Below are 23,654 nucleotides of genomic sequence, written 5' to 3'. Positions count from 1 at the left end.
ACAGTGTAGGAAGGTTGGTGGGGTGGAGTGGGTGAGAAAGAGTGTGTGTTGTAGACTGTGTGTCACAAATTGGATTCTGCTCCATGGGAGTACAAGGATGAGCAGGGGTAAATTTGGCCACTCAGCACTCACACTTCTACAAACCAAAACACAACACAATCATGAAGGTAAAACAGGGACCTTTAAGAAGTATACTTCTTTTGCCTTTAGTGGTAGCGTGGGCCAAGGGAAGGCTATGCTCTTTAGAGGTTTGTAAAGGTGAACCAGTAGTTATTCAAACAACACAGTATCACAGTCCACAATAAAGGGAATGTCCAATCAAGGTTCTATACAAATATTTATAATTTAATCAAACACACCTCTGCATATAGATGGCATAGAGAATACTGTTCAAAATCTCACACCAAAGGAAGAACAGAGAAGATGCTACAGACTGGAGAATGTAGCACTCTGAGCGTAGTTCCAAGGGTGGTAGGTAAAGTGCTAACCACAAAAAGGATATATTGATGAAAACAGGAGCAATTGTGATCTAAATCAAATTCTTTAATGTGATATAGGTTGAAAATAAATTCAAACTTTACACATATTTCATTTTCAAACATAAAATAAAATCATAAATATCAACATCAAATATTAAATCCATTTAAAAAATCAGAAATTCATCAGTATACAATACATATTAAATTTAAAATATAATAAACAAATGACTAGGCAGTTATAATTCAGATCTAATTAGAGACCTAAGCCTAATTCAATCTGTTGCCAGACATTATAAAGTGCTATGAATAGGTGCATGTTGCAAGTGTTGGTACAGTAATGCCAGAACGACAGTTCGTGGATAGCTAATAGATCATGCACAAATTCACCCAAAAAGTTTATAATCGGCTCCTTCATAGCCTGGCATTGAGTCAAAAGATGCCTAGCTGTTTCTGGACACGATAAAGATTTACAAAGCCGACATGTCCACTCATTAGCAGGGATATTTTTCCAAGCTCCTCTATTGGTTAGAGTAGGCAATTGTTCTAACCGAAACAGAATGATAAATCGTCGAAGTCTTTTGGTAGGGCAGAGATATAAATAGGCCTGTGGTTTCATAAACTGATATATTCGGTATTTCACAAAATTATATGACTTGAGACTACTCAAATGGGAGAAATTTTCTAACCAATCCCAAAGTTCTACTTTTTTCTCAAGTGCATTTAAAATTTCATTAGATACACAAGCCCCTCTATGAGTCCAGCCAATGTCGGCAAAGAATGTACTCATATCTTTATAAAAAGGTGAGGTAGTATGTTTTTTAGTCAGTTCCTGCTGAATAACCTACAATGCTGGATTAGAGGAGCCACTTATCATAACACCCAGCTCTTTTTTTCAATATCAACGCTTTCAATGAAGGAAGGCCCAATTCCAATCTTATCACAGCCATCGGCACACCCGGGGGAAGACCCATCATACGTCTCCAAAACTTGCCCTCGATCACTTGAAGCCACTCTAAGTCAACTGTTAACAGCGACTCAAGGCCATATATAACCATAGGGACAAAGACTTGCATATAGAGATGGCGAGTCCCCCATAGAGTGAAACCGCCCTGCTTGTTAGTGAAAGATGAGACTAATGAAATTACTTGTAATGCACGAATGGTCCGCCCCTGTTTGCATAATGTATAATCACCTAGTGGTTCTATTTCCACTCCTAAATAACCGTAAGAAGGGACATAGAGGATAAGATTTTTATGTACCACCAAGTTAATACGGGCTACCCTTTTCCTGGTAAATCTAAGTACTTTAGTTTTATCCAGGTTAATGGACAAACCATTGGTCCTAGCATAGTCCCAAAGAATATGTGCTGAGCGCCTAAGGCCACCTATGGTGTTATCTAGGACTACCAGATCATCAGCATAGGCCAAAACAACACACAGTACATCCCCCAATTTTGGTGGGCAATTGTCCACATCTGTAAGTGCCGCGGGGATGTCATAAACATATAAGTTATAAATAAGAGGTGCTGTAACACAGCCCTGCTTAACCCCCCTATTTTGAGGCACATTTCTAGTCGTATTGCCCTCTTGGTTAAGTCTAAGGCACACCGAGGTATCATGATGGAGTAATCTAAGATAGTATAAAAATCCTGATGGGCATCCCATTGTTTCCAACTTGGCCCAGAGCCGCTCACGAGGGATGGAATCAAAGGCGGCCTTGAAGTCAATATAGAGGGCATACAACGGGGGCTGTCCTTTACTAAGCGCTCTAGTGCGTAATAAATCCATTACCAGTAGATTATGTGATGTAGAAAAATCCCGTCTAAAACTGCATTGGAATCTGCTAAGTATATTAGTGTTATCTACCCATTTTTGCAGCTCAGTTAACAGTAAAGAGGCGAAAAGTTTCCCTGTGATATCTAACATAGATAGAAGCCTACAATTGTTGGGGTCTGAGCGCCTACCTTTTTTGAATACTGGAATAAGAATGGCAGTTTGCCAGGAACTGGGGATAGTTCCCTGGGCTAAGATCTTGTTAAAGAGTAATGAAAATAACTCCGCCCAGAATACAGAATTATTTTTGATCACAATATTCGCTAGCCCATTTGGGCCAGGAGCTCTCGAAGACTTAAGGGAGGCAATTTTATTGTGGATTGCCTCCGAAGAGACATCAAAAGGGGGAAGAATCGGGGCCTTGTCAATAGATATACTCCAGGACTCCTCTTCTTTCGTATTACGATTTAATAGGAACTCTACCCAAGTATTCTCGTCAATTGGGTTGACCATTGGGCCTTTGAATTTCCCTCTATTCTCATTGAGAAGTGCCCAAATGCTGCGTGAATTCCTAGCACAAATCGTAGTTATGAGTCGCTGATCCCTGTTATTTCACTCTATTCTCTTGATATTTTTAATCTCAGCTCTATATAGAGTTTTAGCAGTTCTTAATTTCTCGCGGTACTGGGTTTCAGAAAGATTCAAAGATTTTAAACCACGGATCACTCTTCTGAGCCCTCTCTTGGCATCTCTGATTTCTCTGTTAAAAGGGGGTAGAGTGCCACCCGTTTTTAACATGTTTTAGCCAAAACTTTTTGGCTGAAGCATGTTGACCTGAAAAGCCCGATATCCAGTTTTCAATTTCGTTTATCGTCATATCGTGAAAATCATAAAGGCCCTGTATGTTGGTAGGTTTGAGAGCTTCAGATGCTGCTCTGATGTTTTTCTCTAACCATATAATTCTAGTTCCTGAACAATTAGATTGAATATCTCAAATATGCGCTAGGGGAGTGAGGGGGATAGGTATAAATATTGAGCAATGCAGCGCAGCATGGTCACTCCATCCATTAGGCTTAACCCACATATCCCTTACTTTGGACTGCATCTCGGGGCTCATAAATATATAGTCTAATGTACTAAGTGATGATCCATTTGCCCAAGTATGCTTCCCTGGTCTGTCCCCAAAAGTGCGGCCATTAATCATCGCCAAGTCCCAAGTTTCGAACAATTGTAACCACCCAAGTCCTTCATTCTCCCTCTTGCTATGGGTCATCAAACACTTCGCACTGAGACCTGAATTGGTGGGTATAAGAGTATCGTCAGACATGTGGCAATTAAAATCCCCAACAACAGTGATAGCAACATTACTAGTTCTTAATGTCCAGGTAGACAGTAAATCCTGTATGGCCTCTTGTAAGGTGTCCCTTGCTACTGCTCCGGGAGGGTTTTACAGATTAATTAATAGAAACCTGCTACAGCCACTTTCAGAAGGATATTCTACTTCCACCGCCAATAACTGGTCTTCAGCTTTACACTGTATTTTCCGGGACTTGATAGTATTGATAACCCCCGTCAGTAGGCCACCAAAAGGGCGACCCTTACAGCCTCATTTCGCAGGTGATTGATGTATAACAAAACCATCTAACACTAAGGAGTCCAATGACCATGTCTCCTGCAGACAAATATAGCTATGTTGCGATAGGAAGGCAGAAGAACCATCTGTCCTCAAAAGATGTGAGAAACCTCTGCAGTTCCATGAAAGTAATGATAGATATCAATGACTTTGCAACAGCTGGGGTAAGGAATCTAACAAGGACTTGAGTGTTAGTTGTACTTCTACCAATAGTGGACTATCTCCTACTCCTATATTGCACTAATTTCCAGAAGATGATATCCCAACTGATTCCTCAGAGATAACTGAGAGATCCTTCTCCTGCGGGTCCACATCAATATCAATATCCACCGCTCTCAGTTCTTCTTTATATTTTCTCAATAATTGCACAATATTTAAAAAAGTACAATGTAGGGCAGATACATTAGGATTAGGACCCGACAGAAAGTCATCAGATTTTAAAATACGGAGTTGCGGAATGTGGTGTAGCCGAGTTAATAGCTCAGAGCGTGCCAACCAAGAGTTCTTGTTCCTAGGGTACAGATTCTTGATGAAGCATAAGCGATTAGTCTTGATTTCAGGCACTAGCTTCTGCTGTTCCAAGAGAACATGCTCAGTCGGGTCTTCCGAGGACCGTGTCTCCGGAGCAGGCTCAAGGTGGGAGGGCGTGCTTACTTCACAGACAAGAACCGAGTCCTCCAATGCAGTTTCCTCCAGGTCCATGACCTGGGACTTATCTTCAGGGATTAACCAATCTGTAAGCGGACCTTTTTTTGTTGCTGCTCGCAAGGCGGCTCTTGTCAGTCTTTTCCTGGCTTTTTTTGAGCGAGTTTCGAATATAGGTCCTGCCGTAGGAGATGGGGCATGTATTATAGCTGACTTGTTTTTGAGGGCCTTTCTGGCCAATCTACGTTGTTTGCGCGTGAGGGGGGCTTGGGGACGATGTTCCAAATCTTGTTCCTCTGTCTCTGTGGGAGTATCTTCAATTAAGATGTTGCTATGAGGTGTCCCTTGCACCGTTTCCCTCACCTTCTCGTCTGCTTGTTCTTCCATCTCCTCGGCTATTTGGAGAGCGTCGGATAAATTAACTTCAGCTTCTTCTCGCAGAATATCCTTCGAGTTTAATGTCGTGGAAATAGAATTGGTTTTAGATAGGATACGTCCCGTCATCTGTAGCAGTATCTTCAAAGCAAATTGGAGGGAAGCTACAGACGTTTGGAGCTCAGCTAGCTGTGTAGCATTGGATTGGGAACCAGTGCTCTCCACCATCTCGTGGTCCGGCTCGTCCTCCATTGAGGCCATTGCAAGGTTCGGGGAGAGGGATAGACCTTCCCCACTTCCAGCTATATTATGTCCCCCTGAATCAATATTCATGTTATTTTCTTTCTGGGGCGAAAAGACTTTGGATATTATCTGTGGCGTGTGTGTCTGCATCCCTCTCTGTATCGTCAAACACAGATCCAAAAGAGAATTATTATCAATGTCATCAAAGTTGGAAGAATTTAGAGAGGTGCCTCCTGTATTTGCCGGTTCAGTCGTCTCCTCAATTGTAGTTGAATTGGTCACTGGAGGGGGGTTCACAGGGAAGAACTCCGTAATAGCTCCCTGTACTACAGGTAGAGCATATTTCGAGTTTTTCTTAGCTTTACCTCCCTTTCTGTGGGTCTCCTTTGGCTCTTTTATAGCAGGGGTCCTGTTTTTCCGTAAGTTATAGATCGAATGCTGCGCTCTTTTTCACCCGCTGCATCTCTGCGTTGTCTCACTCTTTCAAACGGCTAATTGCTAAGCCGGCTGAAAAGGCACTGCCCAGTCAAATTAAAGCCAAAAAGGGGAAAGAACTGCTATCACCCGGTCCAACCCTGCAGTACGGAGGGGGAGGATTTGACCAACGTTACCCCCAACCCTCCAATAGGGGGGACCCCGTTAGCAGTAAATACCGGGTCAAAGGCCGTAGCCTGCAGTCCCCGGCTTATATACCCCTATGGATATGCGCACCAAATATCAATCCCCCAGCGCACCCCAACAGGCTCGTACACGGAGGATTCCGTCGTACAGACACCTCCGGAGCCCAACAAGGAGGCTGAACGGGAGGGAGCAACAATAGTCCTCCACCTCCGCCCTCCACTCACCCCCTCCTTACTTCTGTATCACCCACAAAAGCACAATGAGGCAGGTCAATCCCTGCACTCACTAGGCGGGGACACCAACAGGGTAAAAGGTAAAATTGTGATCTAACCAGTTTCTGTGGTCCAAGTGGACATAGGAGGCAGTTCAGAGTCAACAATACCTGGATTCAGTTGATGGTGGCTGACGAAGTCAGACCTGGTGTCGAACCTAGATGTGAGCGGAACAAACTCAGTTTGGGCACATTGGAGTGTGGAGGCCCCAGCAGCAAGGAGGGTGGCTCTCAAAGATGCAGGTCAGGGAAGTGGCCAGGAATGCTTCGCAGTTGGCTAGGCCGAGTCGGGCTTTAGCCTCCATGAAGACTTCAATGAGTGACGCTGCAGCAGTTTAAGTTGGTGGGTGACGGTCATTGAAGTGGTGATCTTGGCTGCGTCGATGTGTGATCAATGATGTGTCAGTTTAAGAGCTACCTGGGTCATGCTGTGGTTGTAATCATTGGTTAGCGTCAGCATGTGACTCTGGAAGATTGAGAATAGGATGGTCCCATTCAGGGTCTGCACTTCCAGCTCGGGAGATTACGGCACAGATTGTGAGTTCCAGATCCACAGCAGAGGTTACTCCCGATGGGTCCTGGGAGTGGGTAGGGAACAGAATTTATACTGTCTTGGATGATTCCTTCTTCACCTCAGGCTGGCGGCTTTGCAAAGTACAACTTTTCAAACGGAAGTCAAGTGTTCTCTACTTGGTTGCTTCAGAGCAAATCTTCAATTTCTTGAGAGGAGCTACCAAAGGGGTGGGAGAAACCTTCTTTTGGAGGCCAAAGTCCTCAGGTGATTGGGCTAAAGCTACCGTACCTTGGTGGTCCAATCCCTGTTCTTGAACAAAGTGGCCTTTCCCTTCTGATGTCACAACCAAGGCCGTTTGCTACAGAGGATGTGGGGGGACAGGAAAGAGAGAGAGGGACAGTGAAAAGCAAGATGGTGGAAGCTTCCTTCCATCGACCAGAGCCCCCTTGCCTATCATAATCTATCCTCTTCTCTTCTCATTGAGAGCAAAAGCCTTTAGAGATGCAACACCCTGGTGTGAGGCTTCTCCTTTTGAATGGGTGTGCTCCTGTGATACCACGCCCAGGGCAGCTGCCTGCTGCACGGTGGTCTCAGGTGGAGTTTGTTACCTGCCCTCACAAAGAGATCAAAGAAGAGACCCAGCCCTCCAGGTTGCTGTCCTGCCATTGGAGGGCTACTACTGGCTGACCAGATTATACATCACTTTACATAGGAGCTGACAGGTATGCGATATCAGTTGGATTGTGGCGGTCATAAGTAATACCATGCACTATGGTAAACTCACGCATAGCTTTTATTTAGAGTTTACCCTGCTACCACGAGTAGAACAGGTGCAACGGATCAAGCTACTGATGTGACAGGGCACGAGCGTACTATGCTTTTGGCATGGAGCCGATGGAAAAGGTGAATGTGTTTGGCAGATTACCCCTTCTGGAGACTGAATTGCCCTCGTCATTCTATTTGTTAATAAACACATTTAAAAAACAGTGCTTTGTACTCTTGCCAGATGGCAATTCTTCATATTGTGAGGTTGGATGGGTGGGGGTAGAGTATGGTGGGGTAGAGGTAGAGTTGGGTAGGGCATAGGTAGAGTTGGATCAGGAAAGGTGTATAGAAGGCAGAGGTAGAGTAGGGTGAGAGCAGGGATACAGCAGGTAGCAGTAGATTGGATCATAGTGGGGGTAAGGTAGCTAGGTGTAGAGCAGGGTGGTGTAGAGTGGGGTGAGTGTAGAGTATGTTGTGCTTGGGTATTGTGAGTGGGGTAGATTGGATAGCATAGTGTAGTGGGATGGGGTAGAGCAGTGGAATGTTGTAGAGGTGTGAGGGTGAGTAGGGTATGATATAGTGGATGGGGTACAGTTAGTATCCCCATCAATGCTTCGCAGGGCGAACAGGTGCTGTTCTCCTGAAACTGCTTTTGCAATTCCAATGGTGTCTAGAACTACAGCTGAGATTATACTTCCCTGCATGCATCAGTGTAAATGGCATTGAAATAGTTAAGTTTAGCCCCTGTAAACCCTTTGTAGCTAGTTACGAGAGACAATGTTAAGAAGGTTTTGCATAGCCTACAAGTGCGTCTCCGGTCCAGTCCCCATCTTCAACCAGATGTGAGCTCAAGTGATTCTGGTTAGTCTATCACATGAGCCCTTTGATCCAGCAGAAGACTTTTTATTCACTTTGTAATCTCTTTGGTTTATGTGAGTCTTCTACCCCTCTGAATGAGGTATTCTGTTGTAATTGATTTCTTAATTGATGTGAATTCAAATCCTTATGGCAGGGGAGATATCCCAGAGAAATGAAAGTGTGGTCAATGACACTGTAACCAGAGATGTATACACATGCCTGTTCGGAGCCGAAGGAGCCAGGGGCCTGGATCTCTGCCCTTTCAACTCCAGGATCTCTCACTATCAGAAGCTGGAGACGCCCTCAGCCGCACTATAATGATTCTAAACATGCATGGTACATTGGCCATGCACAGCACCATGGTACCTGTCAGCTTAACTGAACTGTCTTGGTGAGTAATGCTTAACTACATAAGATGGCTAAGCTCTTATAAAAAAATAATTGAAGCGATACACCTACATTTGTAATTGTTGATTTTCTAACGACAGAAGCGGTAACAATCACCAGCTGCGGAAACTCTGACATTCTCTAACGCCAAACAAATTGTATGCATTTCTTAATGTGTGATTGGAGCGATCTCATTTACTGAACAGCTATCATTCTATAGTACTCAAGAAGCAAGTACAGTAGACACGAATACATGTTTACTCATACACCACAGATCCTTCTTGGTATTATTCGAAACCCACAATACAGTGGTGCGCCCCCCCGCCCATGTGGTAGTCTTTTTCTACTAACTGGTCCAACTTGCAGAGTCATTTATATGTCTGCAGCCATTTCTAGCCCAAATATGATTACCAAATTTAGGTGAACCCCTTGCGTACTTGCATCCACCTGCACATGCCATTTTTAGCCTAAATGTGATTACTGTTCTTAGGTGAACCCCTTGCCTACTTGCATCCACCTGCACATGCCATTTTTAGCCTAAATGTGATTACTGTTCTTAGGTGAACCCCTTGCCTACTTGCATCTACTTGCACATGCCATTTTTAGCCTAAATGTGATTACTGTTCTTAGGTGAACCCCTTGCCTACTTGCATCTACTTGCACATGCCATTCTTAGCCTAAATGTGATTACTGTTCTTAGGTGAACCCCTTGCCTACTTGCATCTACTTGCACATGCCATTTTTAGCCTAAATGTGATTACTGTTCTTAGGTGAACCCCTTGCCTACTTGCATCTACCTGCACATGCCATTTTTAGCCTAAATGTGATTACTGTTCTTAGGTGAACCCCTTGCCTACTTGCATCTACTTGCACATGCCATTTTTAGCCTAAATGTGATTACTGTTCTTAGGTAAACCCCTTGCCTACTTGCATCTACTTGCACATGCCATTTTTAGCCTAAATGTGATTACTGTTCTTAGGTGAACCCCTTGCCTACTTGCATCTACTTGCACATGCCATTTTTAGCCTAAATGTGATTACTGTTATTAGGTGAACCCCTTGCCTACTTGCATCTACTTGCACATGCCATTCTTAGCCTGAGTTGTGAACTCAGGTAAACCCCCTGTCTATCTACATATGCCAAACCGTACAATGTACCTTAGCAAGAGCCAAACAGCCACCCTACTGTATCTCCTCATACATATATTACACCTTACCATCGTCATTGCCACCATAACCATGTACCCTGCAGATAATGCACCCTGTCCAACCCTAGAAAGAAACACTAGACTACGAGCCAGACTACCCCGTCTCTACGAGCCCATCTACCACAACAAGAGACCCACCCTGCAACACACCAAAATCCACCCGAGCCACATCACACCCTGCCACAACCCCACCCAACCCAAACTCATCCCTATAACAATCCAGGATACACCCAACACTACCACTATATCCGGAGCTTTGATCAACGCCAGATCGATAATGGCCCACGCCACAGAAATAGCAGACACCTTATCCTCAAACAACCTCGACCTCCTAGCTATCACTGAATCATGGCTGCACGAAGCAGCAGGCCCAGCACTCTCTATAGCCATTCCAGAAAATTACCAAATAATCAGAATGGACAGGCCCAACAACAGAGGAGGCGGCCTAGCCATCATAGCTAAAACAAACCTCGAGCTAAGACCACTGCCCCAAACACCTCTCAAATCCTGCGAACTCCTAGTAGCCAAACTACCCATTTCCAACTGTCGCCCCTTAACCATCCTTCTAATATATAGGCCACCCGGCCCCATTGGCTCATTCGAAGCAGACCTATCCAGCCTCCTAGCCAACAACACAAAAGACACCACCCAAATATTACTACTAGGCGATTTGAATCTAGGACTAAACGACCCTGACGACAAATCAGCACAAGCCATAGCTAACATGCTAGATGAACACGGCCTAATCCAAAGAGTGCTCACCCCCACCCATAATAAAGGTAGGACCTTGGACTGGATCGCCACTCTAAACTGCGACACCATCATTACCAAAACCACTCCCCAGCACTGGACAGACCATTACCTCATTGACTTCACCTTATCTCTCAATAGAGAAGTCAACAAAGGAAAAATCATGGCACCACCACTACCCACTAGAGCAAAAAAAAACATAACCCCTGACAACCTCCTACCACTACTACTGCCAACCCTCAATGCTCTCCCCGATAATCTAAAACCAGAACTCCTAGTAGAAAACTATAACAATACCATAAAAAAAGGACTAGACATCATTGCCCCTCTAAAACTGCAAAAAAGCAAACAGCAAGCCCACCTGAACACCTGGTTCACCCCACATCTGAAAGAACTTAGACTGCACAAAAGGAAACTTGAAAGCCAATGGCGCAACTCCCCTACAGAAGAGAACAAATCACAACTCAAACTTTGTGCAAACAATTACAAAAAAGAAATTCTACTCACAAAAAAGAAACTATTCAATGAAAGAATCGAAAAATCGAGCTCCAACACCAGAGAACTATTTGCTATACTAAGGGAATTAGAATCCCCTATACCCCCACCAGACAATATAATTAAGGATAAAGCATGGTGCACCAGCGTCCAAAACGCCCTAACTAATCAAATCAAAAGTCTCCAAACCAAAATCGCTCTGAAAAAAGACTCTCTCACCACCAATGAAGCATCTCCCAGCAACCACGACAAAACAGCCAACCGTCCAGGCCATAATCTCTTCAGATTTACCAAAATATCTATCCCAGAAACAGAAAAAATTATAGCCTCACTTAAACCATCTAACTGCAAAGGCGACAACTGCCCTCCCCAAATAATCAAGGATGCTGCTAGGGATCTAGCCCCCTTCATAACCAAGCTGATCAACGCATCCTTCTCCTCCAACACCATACCAAGCAACCTCAAAGAATCTTGGGTCCTGTCTCTCCTCAAGAAGCAAACCCTAGACCCCGCCATTCCCACCAATTACAGGCCCATCACCACGGTGCCATTCCTGTTAAAGATAATAGATAGAGTAGCATACCTGCAGATTCAGCAATATCTTGAAACTCACAAACTACTAGGCACCCACCAATCAGGCTTCAGACCGAAGCACGGCACCGAGACAGCCTTAATCGATCTTAAAACCCAGATCAATGAGATTAACGACAAAGGGAACACTGCCATGTTACTACGCCTCGATCTGTCGGCAGCATTTGACCTGGTGGATCACGCAGTCCTGTGCGAACACCTGGCCTCAGCAGCCCACTTCTCGAAAGAGGCCATAGCCTGGATCCAATCATTCCTGGACAACCGAACTATGAGGGTCTTCTCCACCCTAGCCTCAGCAGACCCCATTAAAATAACCTGTGGGGTGCCCCAAGGCTCCTGCGTCTCTCCCACCCTCTACAACATCTTTACCAAGCCCCTATTTGACAAGTTGGACAGACTGGGTGTCTCATATACCAATTATGCAGATGACACCCAGATCCTCATACCCCTCTCAGGCAACTACGCTTCAGATACGGCCTTGGTAAACAAAATATATCTCATCATTCAGGCATGGATGGCCACACACGGTCTATGTCTAAATGATGAGAAAACCGAAATCCTGCTCCTCGGATCCAATACCAATCTCAAAAAACTCAGTTCCAACTATAAGGCCTTCAACATTGATGGCAATACCATCACAGTGGCCAAAACAGTGAAAACACTAGGCTTTCACCTTGATGCAACCATGTCACTAAAAAAACAAGTCAACTCACTAGCATCCTCCACCGCCTACACATGCAAGCTAATTAGGGCAAGTAGAGCCTTCCTCACCCAAGCTAGCTGCATCATCATAGCCAACGCCCTAATACTATCCAGACTGGATTATTGCAACGCCATGTACCTAGGAGCCAACAAATGCATAACCAACAAACTACAGACACTACAAAACAACGCACTCAGAACAGCCCTCAACCTACCCTCTAAGGAACACATCTCCAACAAAAGAAGAGAACACAAATGGCTTAAAATCCATGACCGCATCTCCCTCAAAACGGCATCACTCACCCACAAATGCTTAAACAACGCAGCCCCCCCCTATCTCGCATCCAGAATAAAGAAAAAAACGTCCACCCGCCCCACCAGATCGATCAATTCCTACTGCCTGCAGGTACCCAATTTCAGACAAAAGAAAACCGGCGGCAGCAGCTTCCCTGTCCTGGCAGCCCAACACTGGAACGCCCTCCCACTCCACATTAGGACTGACCAATCCTACTATAGCTTCAGGCGAAACACCCTCACTTGGCTGCGGGCCAATGATCCTCACGACTAACCCTGCCATCTAATCTGATCATGCCAGTGCTATAACCTGACTACCATGCACAGCCTTAAATTTGTAAATATGTAAATGCAACCGAACTGCCCCTACGCACAGTATTAATATGTAAATTTGTAAGCCTTCGCTCAACTATATGTATATATGCACATCCCACACAATGTAACTGTAAATGCAATGCACTTTTTCTCATGCCTATCTTATTCTGTAACCAAGTTTTTAAGTAATCCTATCTTCCTGACCTCTGTTGCGCCCTGTTACCTCTGGGTTTTGCGCGCTATACTAAATAAATAAACAAACAAATAAACAAACAAACAAACATGTTACTGCATGTTTAATTTCTGCAATGTATATCATTATGTATGTGACAGAGCAAATGACTACGTGAAGTCCGACGTTGGTTGCATTTTTTCCCAAATATTATTTTGTGCATCAACTGTATATCCTGGTGAGCTGCTTCTGAAAGAGGAATGTTGTTTGTGAGAATCTGCAAAGAAATTGTAACTCTACTGCTTGGGAATGAACAACTATATTCATCTGTATAGGAATATGTGTTATCGGTTTATGAGTCCAGTAGTTTAGTTCATAAATTACTGATAGGAGTTGAACTTTAGACAAATGCCTGCAATGTTCAGGAGACTGGGTTCAGGTGATTACTGAGCAGCACGTACTGAGATTGCCCCTGTGCTACCTTTATATTTCAGGCCCTGGAAGTGCACAGCCAGGTGAACTGCCTGACAGGTTTCCTACCCGAGTGCGAGGCGCAGCTTCAGGAGCTGAAAAAAGAGCAGGAGAAAGGCCTGCTCTATGGAGTGCCCATCAGCATAAAGGAGAACTATGGTTACAAGGTGCAGCACTTTCATTTTCTCAATCCTGCAATGTTCCCTTAGTTAAACCATGCTCCCAATTCATCTATGCATTAATGTGGACAGCAATGGTTGCATTTGACGTGTTGTGTGTTCAGCCAAAACGAGTGCATGTTTTGCATGAATGTTTGTGAGCAGGTTATTAGGCAAATGCACACATCGCAGCAGCGTTATATTGTGAGGAAGCGAAGGAGATTACCATGCGATTAGACGATTCCCCGCTCAAGCAGAGAAAATAAACATGTTTTGACAGATTGATAGCCCCCACAGCCAGAGGCAACATATTAGACAGAGGTGCTGCCTGTAACTACAGCACCCATTAGTCATGTTCACAGCTTCACTGTATTTCCATTAGATATTTCAGGGCCCAACGTAATTGTCATCCGGGTTCGTACAATTCTTCAGTTCGTATTAGTTTGCAAGCCTAAGAAGGCATTATTCAATTCAGTTGTTTGGGAGTCAAAGTACCAATTGGTTTTACGTTTTGGGAGAACATGCCGTGCATTAAAAAAAAAAAAAAAGTAAACTCAATAGTTTAGTAAGAAGGCAAATGCCATTATTCTGCCTTCTGTTGTTTAAATCATAAAAGTCTAACCAAAGACAAAGCAGCAATTTAATTTGGTAAAGTCCTACTATGGCCTCAGGTAGTGGATGCAGTGACTTCGGGGCATGTTTCTGGGCAGAAATAATGCACCCGAATATTTTTACATTATTTTGAAAAGCCATAAATTAAAGGCAATGCAATGTACTGATGTCTATATCATCCTGGCTACTTATTTTTAAGATGATTTGATATTGAAACTCCCAAGGCGTATTACACGAAGCGCTGCACATAGTTCTTAAAATGTTCTAGTGGAACATGAGAGCATCAATCATGGGTGGACTTGTGAGCTAAGCAACACAACAGGGGTAATCGCTGCAAGGTTTCCATTTAACCTAAACCTCTGTCATAGGTCTGATCAATCCTACAGACCATCGATCTTCAGCCTGCCAAGCCTTTACAGTGAGGGGGAAAGACTATATGCAAATCAGACTTGACCCCATCCCAAAAGTGGCTTTCCAGTCCGAACTGCTTGGCCGCATCTCTTCTGCAGGAGACCAAATGCAAGCCCAGACATGTTTCGGCCTGATTGGGTGTCATCAGTGAGGTGTAGCTTAGGTTTCTAGGGCCAGCATCCTCAGGACCGACGTCTGGGCATAGTTGTCCCACGGAGGTGTAGCTGGAAGGTTTCAAATGAATCTTAACCTCTGCCATGGCTCTGGGATACCTTCCAGACCATCGTTTTTCAGGCTGCCGAGGCATGGCAGAAAAGGAGAAGACCACATGCACATCAGGGCGTCTTATGAACTAAGCATGGGGCCATGATCTACCCTTTCTTTGCCGCTGAGAAGGCACGCAGTGTACTCGGAGTAGCATACTATGCTCCTCCTATCCAAAAGAAGCACAGGACATGCCACCGCATCTTGAAATTACTGCAGTTGCAATTTGGAGTACTTAGTTAGTCCCAAATATGTGGAGTTAGCAACCCTCACCTGAAACACATAAAGGCATAGATCAAAAGAACTTAACGGTGAAAGTAAAAAAGGGAAATAGCATGTTTAAAAAACCTAATCTCAAAAATGTGCTTTTCATAGGTGCTTGCTTTGACCTGTCAATTTAGCACGTGTCCTCCATCACAGCATCAGCATTAAGGAGTCCTTGAATAGCGCATATATTGCATTTGTCAGAGGCATGGCCTGAACATCACTTAAAGGGAATCAGTCATCGATGACTGTTGTGTTGACTCTTCTCTTGTGTACTATAACCACAAAAGTGATTGGTGGAAGGTTTTGATTACATAAGAACTGCTGCCACTGCTCTGGAAAAACACCACCGATGTTTAGCCTGTCTGAGCCATTGCAAAAGGGGTCCAGCTGTATGCAAATCAGTCAGGTATAACAATGGGAGCAGTCCTGCCTGATCTGCCAGGCCAGGTCCCCTCTGCACGGAAAGAAAAGCAACCCCAGACATGTTTCGGCCTTGTTGGGCATCCTCAGTGAGGTGCAGCTTGGTTCCCTATGGTGCAGTGAGCATGCGACCTACGTCTGGGCATACGCCTCTTATACAGGGAGACAAACTATAACCAAAAATGTGATGGGTGAAAGTTTTGAATACATCTGAACCACTGGCACTGCTTTAGGCAACCTTCCACATCACTGTTTTTAGCCAGCCTGCGCCATTACAAAAGAGGTCCAGCCATATGCAAAGAACAATGGTCTGGAGGGTTGCCCAGAGCAATGCCAGAGGTTAAGATTAATTCTAAACCTTCCAGCCATCACCCCTTCTGTTTTGCTCTTCTCTGTGTGCAGCAAGTATGTCCTTCTATATTGTTTCTTCGAAGGAAGCCGTTCTGCCAATTGGGACTCACCAGGAGACTCCACCCCTCATGTTTGGCCCCAATGAGTGCCTTAGATGTAGGTAACTGTAAAATGCCTGGCATATTATTAAGAATAAGAGTGTGAAGGGATCAAAGGGAATATTTCTATATGTTGTCAGAATTAACAAATTACATGAAGTTGATGAAATCCAGCTCCTAAAGCAGAAATTTCATATTGAAATATGTAGCGACAAAGACATTGTTTAATTGATAATCAAAGCACATACATTTGTAGAAAATATAAATTGCTTGAATTACTGTTGATTGTGTACATGTGTTTATAGTTTTCATTTTTCATTGTACTTTGAAGAATTTATGGAATCCATAAAATAAGATATTCACATTATAGCACATGATTTTGAATCATTGAAAGAACTAAATCATAAAGATACTGATTAAGTGTTATTTATTTAGAGTGAATTAATTGTTTTTAAACTCAACGAATTGTACGAAAACCTATGAATAGAGTACACCGATGGATGTTTCTTTTTCAAGAGTGCAGACCTAGTCCACCAGAGCGATTCTGCGAGACCAAGCCAGTATTATTTGTAGCACTCAGTGCAGGTTCTTTTAGCTCTAGCACCCATACTTTTAGTGATTTTCCTGATCAATAGAAAACACAAAAGTCATAACGCACGGACGTGCTGGCTGCCTCAATAATTTAACATATTCCCGTAGAACTATGCGCATAGGTGTTCTTATGGAGACTTGGGTCCAAGGACTCTCCCAATCGACCCTTCCCAAGGTGTGACTGCCCTTAGCAGTCGAGCACTGCCACTTTCAGGTGGTGGGTGAATGATGAACCATTCCTTTTGCTCTTTTTAGGCCAGTAAATGGTGCTCCTAATTTCCTGGAGTTGACTGCAGGTCTGCTGTTTTGGTGCAGCCAGTGTATAAGACAATGACCAAGAGTACCGTCCTGGGTCTGCGTTCTTTAGAGTTTCTTTGTGTGGTACCTTGCTCCAGATTACTTCTTTTGTGCAAGTACAAAGCCACACATGGTGGAGTGGAGATGAGTCATGGCAGAATGGGATCCATGACAAAGAACTGGCGGTGCTGGTGAATGCATGTGCAGCCTGTGAAGCACAATCAACCATGGAGAAGTGGCCTAGAATCCAAAGCGGTAGCTGCTTGCTATACATGAACATAGCACAGCTATGTCTCCCTGATCATCTAGCGTATCTAGACATGATTTCACTGACAATGCACCTTGCAGTCACATTCCGAGTTCTGAAAGAAGTGCAGAGAAGAAATGTGCCAAGAAAAATGGCTGCAAGTTGTTATTTTGAATATTTTGCTGCTAGGGAGCTGCAGATTCCAAGCAAAACAAACATGTATTTTTTTAAATGTAATGTGTATATTAGTTCAAATGAACTATTTCACACATACATATACGGACCAGTAAACTTAAAACTTCAACATTCACATGTTAATCAATCATAATATACATTTAAATTAAAATAAATGAAACCACAGACCAGTCAAGCAATGTGGCCCTTACCCAATTTGTCCTCTCCAATCTTCCATGAGTTATATAAGGCAATCATTAGAGCTATATTGCACGAATTTTTACAATAATTCAAGAATGCATCTTCACTCAAACTGGGCAATGAAGCCACAAAACAAACTAATAATTTCTCGTAGGTCGTAGCAAATTGATTACAAACATAATAAACTTCATTACCAGTCCTCTTCTTCACTGTGTGCGTGTGATTATGTCTGGTGAAAGAGGGTACTTTCTTTTGGATGTATACGGACTGATACTCACTGATCAGTCTGTTGAAATGTTACCTATTTGTTATGATCCTTCTTTAACCGTTAACTCATTCTGTCCTTTTGTTTGCTACGACATTTCTATCATACTAAGCAATATATTTATTCCACTGCAATGTTTTTGGAGTTCGAGGGTGCCGGTCATATGATGGACTGAATGAAAGGGATACTAGATCATGCATATTTTTTGCAAAACAATAAATGCAATGGTGATGCAGAGAATCCCAGCCCTGAGCAGACCAGATAGTCTCAGAAATCTGGGGCGCAAAAACGGAAGAGTCAAGGCAAATGACAAAGGCCTGTTTTATTAACAATCACTGCAAGCCAGTGACAGCAACAAACACAATTTGTCTCAGTGCTCTCAAAGGGTTTCATATCAAACAACAGTTTACATCTACAAAATACAAAATACATTAATTGATGTTGCATTTAGAAAACCCTATGAGACAGTGTGATTGGGGTAGGGGAATACACTGAGTATAGAAAGCTTAGGGTTAGTACGTCTATTGGATAAACCTGATGGCTCCACCTGAGACCATCCCTATCTTGGTATGGTGACTACACGTCATCTCAACAGTACGGGATAGGCTGGTGCAAAAAATGTGAAAAAAGCATTATTGTGGGACGGTGATTGGTTGGCAGTGGTCTTACCAACCTCGGTCACTTGGCAGGTCATCAGTACATGAGCAACAATTTATGGCAGGGGGAGCGGCATTGAGGTGCTGCCTTTCCCAATTATAACACACCATCCCTGATTTCCTATGCCATGGGCCAGGGCCTTCTGCTTTCAACTACACTCAGGCTTGTATCTCTAGTCTGAAAATTGAAGTGGCATTAATTAATGAACACCTGGTCATTAGGGGCGTTTGCTTCTTTATTTAAGTTAAGAGAAATATGCCTTGATCTTGGGAATTGTTATCACCCGTTCCCCTTGGTGCTCGTTCATAACTCTCTTTTCCCCTGTAACCTTGGCATGGTTTTATGCAGCTACTTGTCTGGCTCGCTCAGATTAATATTTTCAGCTGGTTCAGTATGCCAACTTCTCTGCAGCCTTAGGGTTTCCCCTTGTTTCTCATTAATTTCTGCGTTAAGCAAGCGTAATGTGTATTCTTAGGCATCTTGTGTTTCAGTGTGTACTTGATTATGATATGTTTCTAGTGTCTATTGAATCCAAGTATATTCTTCATGTCTAAATGCGAGTTTGACCTAGTGTCCATGTAACTTCATGGTGAGTGCGTATCTGCTTCATGTCTCGGGCATCTACATGTGTCCGTCTGGCAGTGGGGTCATGTGCATTCCTCATTTCACGTTACAGATTGTTAATTTCTCCTTGGGCTTGCAACTTCATTTCTTCTTCAATGGTTCAAGGATAAGGCCAGTAGAGTTTTCTCAGTGAATAGTGTTTCTTGTGCGTGCGGTATGGGCGGACAGAGGAGGCAGGTTCATGCATGGTGCCCTCCGCTCATCCCTTTGCTATAGAGGCAGAGGAGGGTGCAACGCTATGAGTGACACAATCATTTGTCTCTCGACAGAAACACACTTCTGCATTCATTAGAACCAGAGGATCAATGAGAATATACGCATTGCCGGTTTTGGATGCTGGGGAAGTAAGGTTTGGAATAAATTGATAAAAAGGGACCACAAAGCAATTGGATAACCAGTATTTCCTAAAGAATAATTGGTCAATCACCCACTACAATTTTTACTCAATTGGATAACATGAGATCTAGGTGATTGGCACTTATGGATTAGAAGGACACAACCTACGCATCATATGTAACATTGGTGCCAGTACTTGTTCTGAAAAACTTAGCAAGAGCTAAATGATTATGCATATTAGTAGTAGCGTTGTTCATACATCACTGTGTCTAGTAGATATGTCTATTGTCTTAGAGGCCAAGGGATTTTAGATAAAAGTGGAATACGGCATATTAGGTACGAAAGTAGTAAAAAGCAAGTGCATCTCTGAGGGAGACAATCTTGATGCTAGAAAAATGTATCACAGTAAGGGGACATTGAAAAGGAAATAAAAGAGGAAGCTCTGAGGGAACACCAGCTGAATGATAAAAATAAGTGCTATAGTTGTGGGAGTTTGGTTCATGTCCAGCATTATGTTTTGTCCAGAAATTAGAGAGAATTGCAAAAGGTGGAGGTTGACAGCTAGCTTCTCTGATGTTTTAAGAGGGATCAAAGTATAAAAGAGGGTTACATGAAAAAAACTGATAGGTAGAGAATCAGATGGCGATGAAGTTATTGAAGAAGAGGCAGGGATAGGAATGCCAACAATGCATAGATACAGTGGATGGAGTGGGAGTGAAATGTATTTCTATTTAATTTTGTAACTTATACCACTGTTACACCTACATGCCAAGCGAGGTTTGCTGCAGTAGGGAGAATATGGAATTTACATAATCTGATGTCAGACCAGGCACATACCCCAAGTCACCCAGTGTCATGGCTAGATCTGCTAAAAATGTACTAGACTTTTAAGTGCTGAATAACTATTTGCCCAAATGTATGTAACTAAACGGTAGTAGAAGGATTTGAAGATAAAGTGTAACACCCACAGTAAGGATAAGTCTCAGAAGTTAATAGTGATGTAACTCCCAACCTGCCAATTATACAAAGTGGTCAAGGTATCACAAGTATTCCTTGTGGTGTTCAGTGCTAACATTAGGTGGTTATGTAAATAAGGTAAAGGGCAATATGCTACTTCCCATACATACAGTTTGGCATACAGTCCTTTTTTTATTTTATTGATTTTTATTGTTTAAATATTGAGTTTGATACAGATATCGACAAGTTACAGACTTTGAATAAAACAATAACCATAAAGAAATGACATAGTAAATGATTCTGGTCACTTGTAATAGTATTTCTATATAGCTAAATCATTTGTTAAAATCACTTACGAATATAATATGAACTATAGTAGAAATAAACCGCATTAATATAACAAGTAGTATAAAATTAATAGTAGCACTAGTCTGCAAAGAGTGACTTATATGTAGTGAATATAGAGATTAGGGGGAGACGTACAGGGAGACAGACAAGAGACATGTAAGAATCAGGAGGGTAGAGGATGGGGGGGAGAATGGGTATATTGGATTATTTCATCAAAATAAACTAATCATTTCAATTGGCATACAGTCTTAGTTTATAAATAGGTGATTGTGAAAGAGTATGAAATATTGGCTACAAAGGACATTACAACACCTGTTTAATCTTATGAGTCGTTTCTGAAATACTGACTAGCAAGAATAACTGCAAGTTAAGTGTATGTGTCATGCTCACTGTTTTGAAATACAACAATCTGGATGTAGTGGTTTCTTATTCCAATCAAGTTTGAAATGTTGAATATCAACATCTCTGCTTAGCTTTTCACCACTATAGCCATACGTGTGGTGTGTCATCAGAAAATGTTGTGTTCAGAACCTAACCACTAATTAGCTGTTAACATTTTTATTTCCAAAAACAAATTACAATAAAATATGGCATTAATCTTAAAATCACATTCCTCACCAATCAGGCTCAAATCATATTAAACAGATCAGCATAAATTAACACTAAATATCCTGTATAAGAAAAAGGATAGAGGTACATAAAAAAGAGAGAGGAAAAAGAAAAAGAAGAAAGGGAAAAGAATGTGAATAAAAAGCCATAGAGCGTAAACCACAAAAGCAAAAATTCATGCAGCGAATATAGGAACATCACAAAAACATTATATGAAATCATAAGTAATGACATAGGGCAGTAATCTGCAACGCCAGGGGCATAACAGCCCAAATTAAAAGTCCAGGGTCATCCATAGACATCCAGAAAACCGCTCCAAATGTCCCAAAACTTTTCAATTTCATCTTTATATTTGTAGATGGCTTTCTCATATGTCGAACAAGTTAGAAGCTCCTCCACCCATTCATCAATATTTAAAGAAAGTCTTGACTTCCAGGACCTCAATATCATTTTTTTAGCAACCATGCATGCACGCAGCAGTCAAATTTTCTTACCAAAATCAATTTCATCCAGCATAGAAATATCGCCTAGAATGAGTAAAGAAGCATTCATGCGAATTGCAATGTTCAGGACTCGACTCAAACGTTCACAAACCTTTACCCAAAACTGCATAGTTTTGGGACATGACCAAATCAAATGACTGAGGGAGCCACTTGAGTGGTTACATTTCCAGCAGAGGTTAGTGTCCAAAGGTTGCCACCTGAACAACCTCTCCGGAGTCCAATAGGCCCTAAACAGTAGTTTTGTTTGAGAGGCTCTGAGGCCCCAATCCAAACTCACCAGACAAGTGTTTTCACAGCACCTCCGCCAACATTTCAGTCCAACGTCTTCTCCTAAATCATCAGCCCAAATGGTCGGCAGCTGTGGATCTCCTTTTCTAATAGCCTTTATAATTCATACATTGTAGAAGCAGGGTGTGCTGCCTTCGCGCATATCTCCAGAGCTGCCCAGGCGGCACTTTGAATAGACAATTGCGCACCTCAACACAAGCTGAAATTATAATCTTCAGTTTTCTATATTCAGCAAATGTGCAGTCTACCATGCCATGCAATTGTGCATGTCGAGCGTATGGTATCCAATTGCCATCCTCAAACAAATTCTTAAAGTATTTTATACCAGCCACAAACCATTCAATCCAGAAGAGGGACTTACCCTGAAATTTCAATGCCGGGTTATTCCGAATGGATGCATCTAGGTGTAAATAACGATCAACACCCAAACGACTCAAGAGTTCACACCAGCAGTCCTGCAGAAACGAAGTAAGTGCACTGGCCACTTTGGATTTACATCTTTTAGAAGACAGTAGGGCTTTAGGGTCCAATTGGGAAACCGCACCACACTTCCATGATAACAGTGCAGACCGTTCATTAACAGAGTCAGCAACCTTGCACAAGTGGCGAGTGGAGAAAGATCAGTGGTAGTCCATGAAGTTAGGTAGGTTCATACCCCCCAACTTCAACGGGAGTTGAAGTTTCCAAATCGCGAGCCTTGGAGGTTTCCCATTACAAATAAAGTTTTGCAGAATTCTATTGATCTCCTTGAAAATGCTCCTCGGTATCCTAATAGGAAGCATACTCAAGATGTAATTTATCTGGGGTGCCAAATTCATTTTTATACAGTTTATCTTACCCCAAGTTGACAAGTTCAAAAGACCCCATCGTTCCAAATCTGATTTGAGTCTCGGGAGGATCCATGCAAAATTTATGTCAGGCAGCTTCCCTATATCCGCTCCAATCCAGACGCCATGGTATTTCATCCTGTCCGCACACCATCTAAAGTCAAACTGAGCACAAGTATGCCACAGACACAGATTATTGATCGGTAGGATCTCAGATTTGCTCCAGTTAATTTTATAGCCTGACAACATGGAGAAAGAAGGAACAGCTCGCATCAGGTGAGAGATACCAATAGCAGGGTCCTGAAGGGCGACCAACAAATCATCCGCATACAACCAAAGCAATTGTTCCATTCATTCCCAATAATGGGCTGAAGGTTGTCATCCGCTGTCAAGCATACCACAAGTGGCTCCATAGACAGGATGAACAGGAGAGGTGAGAGCGGGCAGCCCTGTCTTGTACCTCGATGAAGTCGAAAAGCATCAGAAATAAGCCCATTCGTCAGCACACTCGCAGAAGGATTGCTATATAACAGCTTGACCCAACGTTGGAAGTCTTGCCCAAAGTTCATTTATGCAAGGCACGCAAGC

The 23,654-nt window shown here is 42.9% G+C and overlaps 1 protein-coding gene across 1 annotated transcript in view; it reads left to right on the top strand.

The window, feature by feature from the left end:
• Positions 1–13,575: 13,575 nt before the first annotated feature.
• Positions 13,576–23,654, top strand: part of LOC138581961 (fatty-acid amide hydrolase 1-like) — a gene marked incomplete at its 5' end in the record, with an annotated part of 308,818 nt that continues 298,739 nt past the window's right edge. The window contains one exon of the mRNA XM_069652870.1: positions 13,576–13,728. Coding sequence (XP_069508971.1) covers positions 13,576–13,728 — 153 coding nt within the window. The remainder of the gene's footprint in view (positions 13,729–23,654) is intronic.

Source organism: Ambystoma mexicanum, chromosome 3q, assembly GCF_040938575.1.
Source record: "Ambystoma mexicanum isolate Mex_15411 chromosome 3q, UKY_AmexF1_1, whole genome shotgun sequence".
In the NCBI taxonomy this organism is placed as follows: domain Eukaryota; kingdom Metazoa; phylum Chordata; class Amphibia; order Caudata; family Ambystomatidae; genus Ambystoma; species Ambystoma mexicanum.
The sequence above is the reverse complement of the archived record's forward strand: the minus strand, read 5'-3'. Positions and strand labels throughout refer to the sequence as shown.